This window comes from Onychomys torridus, chromosome 7, assembly GCF_903995425.1.
Source record: "Onychomys torridus chromosome 7, mOncTor1.1, whole genome shotgun sequence".
NCBI lineage: Eukaryota > Metazoa > Chordata > Mammalia > Rodentia > Cricetidae > Onychomys > Onychomys torridus.
In genome coordinates, this window is record NC_050449.1 from 33,222,271 (window position 1) to 33,234,442 (window position 12,172).

The 12,172-nt window shown below is 34.3% G+C and overlaps 2 protein-coding genes across 2 annotated transcripts; both read left to right on the forward strand.

Moving 5' to 3' along the window:
- The first annotated feature begins 747 nt into the window (after window positions 1-747).
- Window positions 748-1,680, forward strand: LOC118587441 (olfactory receptor 150-like). Its single transcript, XM_036193402.1, has one exon. The coding sequence runs from the start codon at window positions 748-750 to the stop codon at window positions 1,678-1,680; it is 933 nt and encodes a 310-aa protein (XP_036049295.1).
- A 9,219-nt stretch (window positions 1,681-10,899) lies between these two features.
- LOC118587447 (olfactory receptor 150-like) lies at window positions 10,900-11,918 on the forward strand. The gene has a single exon (XM_036193410.1). The coding sequence runs from the start codon at window positions 10,903-10,905 to the stop codon at window positions 11,845-11,847; it is 945 nt and encodes a 314-aa protein (XP_036049303.1). The 5' UTR covers window positions 10,900-10,902; the 3' UTR covers window positions 11,848-11,918.
- The last annotated feature ends 254 nt before the right edge of the window (window positions 11,919-12,172 follow it).

The following is a 12,172-nucleotide window of genomic DNA, read 5'->3' on the forward strand; positions in this document are numbered from 1 at the left end:
TACAACATTGCAGATATGTTTCTATGATTGCTTAGTTTTCCATTGATCTTAGGTCTCACTTTCTGGAAAACCTTGCATTAATTCCAATAATTCTTTATCAGAGACATTTTAATTTTGCATAAAAAAGATCAATTCATTTGAATGTAAAGGTGGTTTTATTCCTTACTGATCATCCAATAAGGTGACTTTTTCTTTCATTTACTTGCCTGGCTGCCATAAATTGATTCTCTATTACAATGTAAAATAAGTGTGCATAGTGAACAGGTTATGTTGCTTACTACTTGTGGGAAATCTTCTAGCCATTGGTATTAAGTATATAACTGATTATGTTTGTGTGTGTGTGTATGTGTGTGTGTATGTGTGTGTGTGTGTGTTACGGTGATTGTAACATAAGAAAGCATTTTCGCTGTACATAGATAGGGAAAATTACAAATTGGGTTTGAATAGTTCTTAGAAAACTCCATTAAAACCATCAGCTCTCTCTTTGGTTGTTCATGGGATAAGTATAAATGTGTTCTCCTAATGTAGATCATGAATATTGATAGGTGTATCCTATATGTATCTACTTCCAAGTATTATAATTTTGAATTTCTAATGACCAGACTGATAAGGTATAGGAGTAGCTGTTGAAGTTGGAGATACATGAGTGAAGGAGCTTGAACTTGGTTTCTCACCTCATTATGTGATAAGACATGAATTACCTATGGTAACTTTTATTTCCTCTCCTACAGAGAATTCCCAGAGGAAATGATAGCCCGAAACCACTCCACAGTAACTGAGTTCATCCTTGCTGGATTAACAGACGCACCAGAACTACAACTGTTTCTCTTTTTCCTCTTCCTGGGAATCTATGCAGTGACAATGGTGGGGAACCTGGGCATGATCGCTCTGATCCTGCTCAGCTCCCACCTTCACACCCCCATGTACTTCTTCCTCAGCAGTCTGTCCTTCATTGACCTCTGCCATTCTACTGTCATTACCCCCAAAATGCTGGTGAACTTTGTGGCAGTGAAGAACATCATTTCCTACCCTGAATGCATGACTCAGCTCTATTTCTTCCTGGTTTTTGTTATAGCAGAGTGTCATATGTTGGCAGCAATGGCATATGACCGCTATGTTGCCATCTGTAACCCATTGCTTTACAATGCTATGATGTCCTATCAAATCTGCTCCTGGATGATATTTGGGGTATATAGCATGGGTTTGATTGGTGCCACAGCTCACACACTCTGCATGTTAAGAGTGCATTTCTGTAAGGCTGATGTAATAAACCATTACTTCTGTGACCTTTTCCCGTTACTGGAGCTCTCTTGCTCCAGCACTTTTGTCAATGAAGTAGTAGTTCTATGTTTTAGTGCTTTCAATATCCTTTTCCCTACACTAAGTATCCTGAGCTCTTACATCTTCATCATTGCCAGCATCCTCCGGATTAAATCCACTGAGGGCAGGTCCAAAGCCTTCAGCACCTGCAGCTCACACATATCAGCTGTTGCTGTCTTCTTTGGGTCTGCTGCATTTATGTACCTGCAGCCATCATCAGTCAGCTCCATGAACCAAGGGAAAGTGTCTTCTGTCTTTTATACTATTGTCGTTCCCATGCTGAACCCTGTGATCTACAGCCTGAGAAATAAGGATGTCAAACTTGCCCTAAGAAAGTTGTATGAAAAAAGTTTCTCATGAAATTTTTTTTCTTTCTCAAAGGGTGGTGTTTTTCACCTTTCTAGGATGTCTTCTCAATTCTTGTAAGCCAGGTATTTCCTTTTTATTTTGTGTTCTATTTTAGCTGACAGGACATTGCTGCTTACTTTCTGATTTCTCTGGGATTTAAATCCTGGAAACAACCTGTGTTAAGAAAACAAGCATATGTATATATGCTTATATTTTAGCCATCTTCTGCAGTAGAAGTTTTTCAAATGATTTTGTTTAGAAAGTATGTCTAACATGTTCCTGTGGAATGGCCACACACCTAAAACCATACAGGCAGTACAAATGGGACTTGGTGTTTTGCTTTGTTTTTAATGAAGACACAAAATTGGGTGAGGAAGGGAAGGGGAGAAAGATCTTGGGGAAGAGGAGGTAAGAAGATGAAGGTGATCAAAACACATTGTTTAAAGTTTCAAATAATTAATAAAAATACTTTAAGAAAAAGAAACAAACAAGCAAGCCCAGACATCTCTAACTAACATAATATGTTATCTGTCCCACCTCTTATACTGTGCCCAGAGTCATAGCAATGGATTTTCCCATCATGAGCATTTGAACCTGATTATACCGCATCTAAAACATCATGTGTCTGATCACAGGTGCAAAACATGGCAGACTTTGTGATCAGCTTAAAACCCAGAACACAGGAATGTCAATGCCATGTCAGTTTGTCTCATCCTGTGAAACCAAACCTTCAGAAGTTGGAGACTTTTTCCTGTACTAATCATGTCTTATCTTCACAACTGATTTTCTTGCTATACAAACTTACCCAAATATATTTATCTACCATATATGCACATATGTGTTATGTGATACATATATATATATATGCTGATGTAAAGCCTGTATAAATATGAATGTTTCATTTTATTGCTTGGATCTGCTTGCAAGGTCTATGTATATGTAATTAGTATATCTAAAAATTTCTTGCTATAGGCACAAAATAGCATCCAGACTTTTTTCATAGTCATGGGTACTAGATAGGATAAAACTATGCATTTTGTTACCAAGTATTTATTTACTCATTGAATATATAAATAGTATAAGAAAATCCATGTTTGAACTATCCTTTGTAATTCTGAGAATGGATAGGCAATGGAATATTTAAATATTAGAATTCTACCAGAAACAGGAGATACTAAATACCCTCAAGGAGAACTCCTGCAAGGAGAGAAAAAAATGCATCAAGAATATAGGCAGAAGTGTGGTCTATCATTTGCAGGCAATGCTTCTCAACTCAGGGACTACCTCTGTCTCTTTCTGTTTATTTATGGCTAATAGCTATGTAATTCAAATGAATGATGCATCTTGAGCCTCTGTTTCAGAACAGAACAAAAAGTGTTAATGAAATTCATGTCTAACCTGTCCCATACAGATTTAAAAGTACAATGTACTTTCACCCTCCTAACTATGTTCTAAAGCATATTCTTATAGCCACAGATAAGATAGCTTCCATCTCTCACCCAAGAAGCTTCTCTTTGCAACAGACAAAGGTTGTTAGAAAACCGCCACTGCTCACAACCCAGAGAACAATTACTCCTGTTCTTGAAGATGAGGACAGTTAAGGAAACTAATTGAATTGGATATTGTGTGTAGTGTCACTGTAGACCAGATAGTTATGTTTAACCATGTGTTTTGAGTGAGGTTGTATGTTTGTTTTCTTTCTGTTGGAGAAAGGCCACAGAAGCAAGGTACAGTTCTCATGATATCATATCAAAAGGCATCATGTGCAATCCATTCTTAAGGAATGAGAGATTGTGCTCCACGTATCTGAAAGGAGAGCTCCTAATTCATTTTCTTGGAATTCTTGCATACTATAAATGTCTTTTAACTCCACTTATTTGTTTAATCACTTATTTAAATCACTGTGGACTCACAGACATTAATTTCTATTTTCATTTATATTCAACTGTAAACTGCTATAATTATTTTTTGCTTAACTCATTTCAGATGTGGGAATTGCAAATCCTCTTCTATTATGCCTGTATCTCTTTCATATACTCCCAGAAATTTAACTTTACATTGTTTTCTGGCATTAAAAATTTTCTAATTTTCTTTCCCAGAAATAAAAGTAACCATTTCTCCTACCAGTTCTGGATATATTTATTGAATAACAGTATTATAAACACAGTACACCCATGGAAGCTGGGTGTGCTCATAGCTACTTTGAAGCCATTGAGTCTAATTCTCTGAACACACTAGTATAAACACAAGTGGTCATGTGTTTATACTAAGCCCTTATAGAGATAAATATATAATTACCTAACTACAATACACCCATATACATCTATTGTAAGCCAAAAATCATTAATATAATGCATTCTACTCTAGATTAGTACCAAATGGGTTAGTTCAGAAGTTTCCATTGCTTGTTTGTAACTTCCACATAAAATAATAAGTAGTCACTATTGTCTATAACTTTATGGTTCCATTCCTCCTCTTTGCTTATAGTGGTCCTAGAATTTTTCACCTGTAAGTTTATGAAAAATCATTCTATCAACAATTATATTAAATAAATCAATATTTATTTCATCTGTATTCCTGCAATCTCTACTCATTGCCAAAGTTTCTAAAGTCACCATGCTCATCTCCAACCACTTCCATAAAACTATGTATTGTTCTTGAAATAATAATGGAACATATAAGAAAGAACTTTTGATAATAAGTACAAGTCATTATTATTTCCCCAAACATTAATTCAACAAATAAAAAACAGTGGAAACTGCCTCATATATTTTAGAGACTATTTTCAGATGGGATTTTGTCATTGGGGCACCCTACAACTATGTCATTAAACTTCAGTTTCTAGCTCCAAATGCAGTGAATGATACTATTTCCAAACACAGAGAATTATACTCAAGAGAGGCAAAGAGAAAGTATGAACCATATCATCATACAGAAAATCTTAATTGATTTTCCCCTGAGCATCTCATCTGCAATAGAAGGAAATCCTTGATAGAGTTTCATTCTACAAACTTTTAAGGTGTCTCTTATGTATCAAAAGTCTCTGTGAAAATGATATCATTTTGGTAAGTGCCTTAGGAAGACACAATGGACTCATAACATTGGATTTATAATAGAAATATATACTACTCAGAACATAGGATATATGTTCTGATCCCACAAAGAAAAATGATCCAGATTTTATTTTGAATTACATCAATGAGGTGAAGAGATGTTTGGTCTAGAACTCATATGTTACTTGTATGGAATTCTCCAAGTAGAAAGGTGAGCAACCAAAATTCATTTGTCCTAAAATCTTTCAACCTCAGAATGTTAGACAACCACCATGAACTCTACTTTTCAGACACTGTAGAAATTTTCAAATGCTAGTCAAAAATATCACTCATGTTTTTGGAACAAAGCGTTCTCCCAGGCATCTTTCATACTTGAATGAAATTTTGTTGTTACACAATATATTTCTATGGATATAGCTCTTTCTTCTAAGATAACATACAAAAAAATTAAAATTAAAAAAAAACTCAGCAGCTCTTATTTTTATTATAAGTCATATAGACACTAGAGGTAAATTGTTTTCATACAATTCTTCAGTTTTTACAAATAACTTCAGTGTACAAACCCTGTCATAAATAATAACACCTAAAGTAAACACAATTTACCAGCATCTATTCATAAGGAGTTTCTACTACTTTCCTAATTTTTCATTATTTCTTCTAATAAATCATTTGAAAATTTTAGTATGTTCTGGTATTGGTAAATATAAAATAAAACTAATATTGTATAAACATACCTTATTTCTTCTTATTCTTCCAAACCATATTTCTCTTGAAAATCCTTCAATGGCCCCATTGTAGATTACACACCATAGCAACTGGGCTCCTGAAGAACTGCTCAGTCATTATATGCATCCCATAGACCACATTTCTCTCTTTTATATATTATAGAATTTTAATAAGCATAGACTTTATGCCTATAAAATGTTTTCTGTATATTGTTATCAAATTTTTATCAGTCCACATTCACAGCCAAACAGTATTTTTTGATCATTATCATCATGGAAGTATTTATCATAATTTTCTGCAAATTTCATAATAAATAATACATGGTATGTAAATTCGCAATAGATATTTTCATGACAATTAAAATATAAGGTCTTGGGGAATAATTAGCCAAGGTTACTCAATCTCTGAGTAGTTTTACATATTCCCTAAGTTTACATAGCTATAGATTATTGTTTTTTATTTTTATATATGAAACATAATTGTCATTTGTACAAGATAAATTCAACAGGCTTAGCAAAATCTACCAAGATAAACTAGGGACCACTCAATATGGAAGAAGAACAAAGAAAGAAGAAGTACATATTTTTAGATGCAGTGATTAAACACAGTTTTGTATGTTAACCTAAAAATTAATTATATAAACTATCAAATGATAATAATGAAATCAAAGTTCTAAATATGCTTCACCAGGTTTATAATTTTTCTAGGCTATTGCTACATTCCTTTTAGCTCTGAAAACTTTGAGTGAACCTGGAAGACACTATGTTAAGTGAAATAAGCCAATCAGAAAAGAAAAGATTCCTAAGTGGTTCTATTTATATAAGGTAAATACATTGGTCAGACACATAGAAATAGATAATATGATAATGATTGTCAGAGAACAGAAACTGAGAGAGAAGAGATAGTCTTATTCAGTGGGTATAAACCTTTAGTAATAATAGATGAATTGAGCTATAAGATGCAGTATATAGTATAGTACCTGTGTTTAACATATAGTATTATGTACTCAAAGCTTAAGGAAAAAATTGTCCTTACATTTTGATATTTTGCTTATAACATATTCATCTCTAAAATTAATAAAAAAGAGGCATATATATATATGTATACTTACATACATGAAAGGAAAAAGAGGCTACAAATTTGAATGAGAGCAAAGAGGATTCTATTGAGAGGATTTAATGGGAGGAATAAGAAGGAGGAAATAATTTAAGTATATTATAATCTCACTAAATAAAAGAAATAATTAAAAAATAAATAAATACACTGAGTTAAAAAAAAATGTTGAAAGAACTGATATGGGAGGGTCTCTTTTAGTTCATTAGGTCATACTTCAAAAACCTGATTCCCTGGATTCCCTCAGTGTCTGTTGTTAGGTCCCCTTTGAGTTTCTGGTTTTGTTGATTTGGATATTCTCTTTCTGCCACTTAGTTAGTTTGGATAAGAAGTTGTCTATCTTGGTGATTTTCTCAAAGAACCAACTCTTTGTTTCCTTGATTCTTTGTATTGTTCTCTTTGTCTTTATTTTATTGATTTTAGCCCTCAGGTTGATTATTTCCTGCCTTCTACTCCTCTTGGGTGTGTTTGCTTCTTTGTGTTCTAGATTTTTCAAGTGTGCTGTTAAGTCACTAGTATGAGATCCCTCCAAATTCTTTATGAAGGCACTTAGCACTATGAGTTTTACTATTAGGATTGCTTTCATTGTGTTCTGTAAGTTTGGGTATGTTGTGCATTTATTTTCATTGAATTCTAGGAAATCTTTAATTTCTTTATTTCTTGACCCAGTGATGATTTAGTAGAGTTGTTCCATTTCCATGAGTTTAGAGACTTTCTGTAGTTTCTGTTGTTATTGAAATCCAGCTTTAATCCATGGTGGAAATTACCAACACTTGAATTTTGGGAGACACAGAACAACTATATCAATATTGAAGCTCATTATCTTTTCTTTTACTTCTATTATTTTTGAGGTTATACTATAATTGTATCGATTTATAATTGTTATAATTACATAGTTCTATAATTATAATATATTCATATATTATAATTATATTTTATGATTATAACACATATTTCATAGTTATGTATTTTATAATTATAATTATTTTGTGTTTTAATTATATCATTTATAATTACATCACTTCATAATATAACTATATCATTATACTAATCAGTGTATTCTTCCCTGGGGAAAATAATTTCTCCCACACTCAGCTTTCCTTAGTTGCCCATAGTAATTCTTTACATAGTGTCAAAGTCTTGTGGTCTTTCCTCCATTGACATCACCATGTCTACTGCTTTCCTTGTTCAGCTCATGTTTAGGCAGACATCCTTCTCTTTAATATAGATAAAACGAGGAGGCTTGATAAAATAAATGAAACAGATTTCATAGAAACTAGTATACTGTCACTTCTGAGTTTGATTTTAAGCAACAAAACCAATCTCTAGAAATTCTTAAGATTTTATAGAAAAGTACAGAATTGATCCACAGTCAGGACGATTTCTCCCATTAGGAGAGAGCCAGCAGGAGAGGTAGAAGAAACAAATGTGGGGCAGGAAGACCTCCACCTAGCATCACCTGTTCTGCAATGCTACTCCAGACAATTTGTGTGACTTTTTCTGTCAGTATGTTTTTAATTCAGACAGAGGTATCTCAAGTACTGAAATTCCCTGGGTTGGTGGTAACTCTATGCTTTACATTTTTGAAGGATTCTCAAATGGTTTTCTGAAACTTCTGTGCCATTTTATAACCTCACCAGTAATATGAGATTGTGATTCTTCCCATTCTTGTGAGCACTTACCATTTTATCTTAACCCCTCCAATCAATGTGAAATTTTGTCTCTCTGTGGTTTTTATTAAAATGGCCTTAATGTTAATCATGGTACACATATTTTCAGCTATTTATTAGGAATTTGTCTATCTCCACTAGAAGGATCATTGTTCAGATCATCTGGCAGTGTATAACTGGATTATTTGTTCTCTTAGCCATTCAGATATAAAAAAGTTCTTTACATCTATCAATAGTTCTCCCAAAAATATATTGCTTGAGATGTGTTTCCCACTGAGTGTGCTATTTTTCATCTATGATGTCCTTTAAGACACAAATTATTTTTATTTTTAATTATGCTCAATTTATATATTTATTTGTTTGTTTATTTGTTTATTTGTGTAGCCGCTGATTGTAACATCCTATCCAAGAAACTATCACCAATTTCATGGGCATAAAGTTCTAGTATTACAGTTATATCAAATGTTACTATTTTTAGATAAAATATTTACACATACCATCCATTTTTTATTAACTCTTTCATAGTATGAAGAGTTGCATGTTAATTAACATGTAACTTCATCTAATTGCCCATGTATTGGAAATCCATTGTTCTGACACTGAATTATTATTAAACACATAACTTTAATAATTTGTAGATGTATTTTTTAACAGATTGCCAATTTCCTTATATCTCATGGCATATCTGTATTATGAACATATTATAAGGTTGAAGTATATTTTCAATTGGGGAAACTTGAAAATTACAATTTTATGCTTTTCCTTCAGGTTTGTTCTGATCATTCCCAGGTCCTTATATTTTGTGGAGAATTTATGATCAACATGTCATTATTGCTAATAAAAATATTTTGGATTTTCATTAGGATTACACTGAACTTTTAGACTAGTTTGGGAAGTATTGCCCTTTCACAATGTTAAAACTTGTAACCCATGAAGATGGGGTGTCTTTCCACGTACGTAATGGTTTATCCTTTCAACAACGTTGATAATTTCAAGTGCCATGCCTTTTATGTCTTTATTTTATCCTAAATGTTTTAACATTTTCCATGATATTTTAAATGGACTTTTATGGTTGCTGCATTTCTTGATGACCTTGGGCCCCAGGTCCATGATAACCTTTGAAATAAATTACAGTGCTTCCTTATAGATTTCTGGGAATTTTGTGTATACAAAATTAATTCATATACATGCAAAGGTAGTTTTATTATTTACTTTCCAATTCAGATGCCTTTTGATTTTATATTCTTATCTGATTGCCCTAACTTCAACTTCTACTATAATGTTGGTTAAAGAAAGAGAATATGGAATACCCAGGGGTCCCAGGGTTTAGCTACATCCAGCATTGGATATCTGAGGGAAAAAGATCTATGTACACTATGTTCTTATGTCTCTTAACTTTATTCCTCTAAGACAAAATTCTATCAATACTAGCTATAGCTCTGTCAGGCGTTTAGGGCAGAAATAACTCTAGATATACCAAGCTCTATATCCATCTACTATATTTCTCTGGGATGAAATCTTGTCTCCACAGCTTCAGTTCCATCCAGTTCCCTAGCTCATAGTCCTGCTAATGACTAAATTCCTATGCTTCCAGCCTCATTTTTTATCCTCTGTATCCTCTTTCTCCATCTTTGACACTCTCTACTCCTGGCAATGAGAAAACTCTACCCAAGATCTGCTTACCCTCTACAGGACCTGTCTTCCTCTCTTCCCTTTCACCATGCCATTCTGTGCATTTCTACAGAAATGCCTGCCTGCACTTTCTTTCTCAGGGCAAGTGGTTCTCTGACTCCTCAGGAATGTTATTCTACCTTTCACCTTGGTATGTGAAAACCTCTTTTGTTCTTAGTCAGTTGCTCTGGAGAACCACTAGGCCTCAGGTCAAGGGAATGGTCTGAAATTTCATTTGCACAAGAAACAAAGTTAGGAGTCTCTGCCAGCTTGTCTTTGCTTATGTGACCTTATTCAGGTACTGACTCAGCAGGGAAGTTACCTAGAAGTTCAGCAGGTCTGAAAATATTTGGCCACGCAAGAATTTTATAGTAGAGGACAGATGGAATATTAAAGACTGGATAACACCAAATATTTATAATAAATGGCTTGCGTCTTGACAGGACCCTTGGCCGGTCAAGGTATAGATAGCTTTAATACACAGCTGACTCTCTATAATATATTCTTGCAGCCCATAAGAAGAGTACAATTTATACTGTTTATTACCTTAAGGAGAAAGCCTTTAGGTCACCACCATTAAGTAGAGGATAGGTTGTATATGTGCCTGGTGGTCTTTTGTCTTTGTGCGGATGCTGCTCTTATTATAACATAGAAAAATGTTTTTCTCTTAATTGGGAGAACTACAAATGAGTCATGAAGAGTCCTTAGCAGACTATGCTGAATACATCAGATCTCTCCTTGGTTGTCCATGAACTGAGTACTACTATTTTCATGGCAAAAGTCACAAACAGGGACAGATGTATCCTATATTTAATTACAAGTGCCATGTGTTGGGGAGTCTAAAGTCTTAGATGGCTAATACATAAGAATAGCTGACAGAAAATTGAAGATGCTTGGCAAAATGAAAACTTGAATTCTCTTTCACATCTTAGTATGTAATAATATAATAGATACTTATCTCATTTTTCCCTTCTGTTTCTACATAGAAGTCCCAGAAGAAGATGTTACAAGGAAATCTTTCCAGAGTGACTGAGTTCATGCTCGCTGGGTTAACAGACAAACCAGAGCTCCAGCTCCCTCTCTTCTTCTTCTTTCTAGGAATCTATGTGGTCACAGTAGTGGGAAATCTGAGCATGATCACCCTGATACAATTCAGTTCTCACCTGCACACCCCCATGTACTTCTTCCTCAGCAGTCTGTCCTTCATTGACCTCTGCCATTCTACTGTCATTACCCCTAAAATGCTGGTGAACTTTGTGACAGTGAAGAACATCATCTCCTACCCTGAATGCATGACTCAGCTCTATTTCTTCCTTGTTTTTGGAATCGCAGAGTGTCATATGTTGGCTGCAATGGCATATGACCGCTATGCTGCCATCTGTAACCCCTTGCTTTATAATGTTATGATGTCCTATCAAATCTGTACCTGGATAATATTTGGGGTGTACAGTATGGCTTTGACTGGGGTCACAACTCACACACTCTGCATGTTAAGAGTGCATTTCTGTAAGGCTGATGTAATAAACCATTACTTCTGTGATCTTTTTCCACTTCTGGAGCTCTCTTGTTCTGATACTTTCATCAATGAAGTAGTAGTTCTGTGTTTCAGTGCTTTTAATATCTTTATTCCAACTCTGACTATACTGAGCTCTTATGTCTTCATCATTGCCAGCATCCTCCGGATTAAATCCACTGAGGGCAGGTCCAAAGCCTTCAGCACCTGCAGCTCACACATATCAGCTGTTGCTGTCTTCTTTGGTTCCCTCACATTCATGTACCTGCAGCCATCATCAGTCAGCTCCATGGACCAAGGGAAAGTGTCTTCTGTGTTTTATACAATTGTTGTGCCCATGATGAACCCATTGATCTACAGCCTGAGGAATAAGGATGTCAAAGTTGCTCTAAACAAGTTCCTTGAACAAAAATTTTTCTTACAAAAAGATTAATTTTTCTTTACTAAAATTCGTGTTTGTAGGATTGGCTAACAGTTCAAAGGCTTCTTTATGGCCACAGGTTGTGAGATTATTCTAGCACTGTTTATTTTTAAGTTGTCAGGGGGAGAACCAGTTTTAGCCCAATAGGACTTATGAAGGAGAACATCTCACTAGGAATGTAGAAATTCCATCTGCTCATCATAACATGTATCACATTAAGCAATTTATCAAACACTTTAAAGACTTCTTGTTAATGATTATGTTTTATGTATGTAGAACAATGCTCCTTTTATGCAAGACATATTTATCTTATGATAAAAAATAAATATATTTGGTC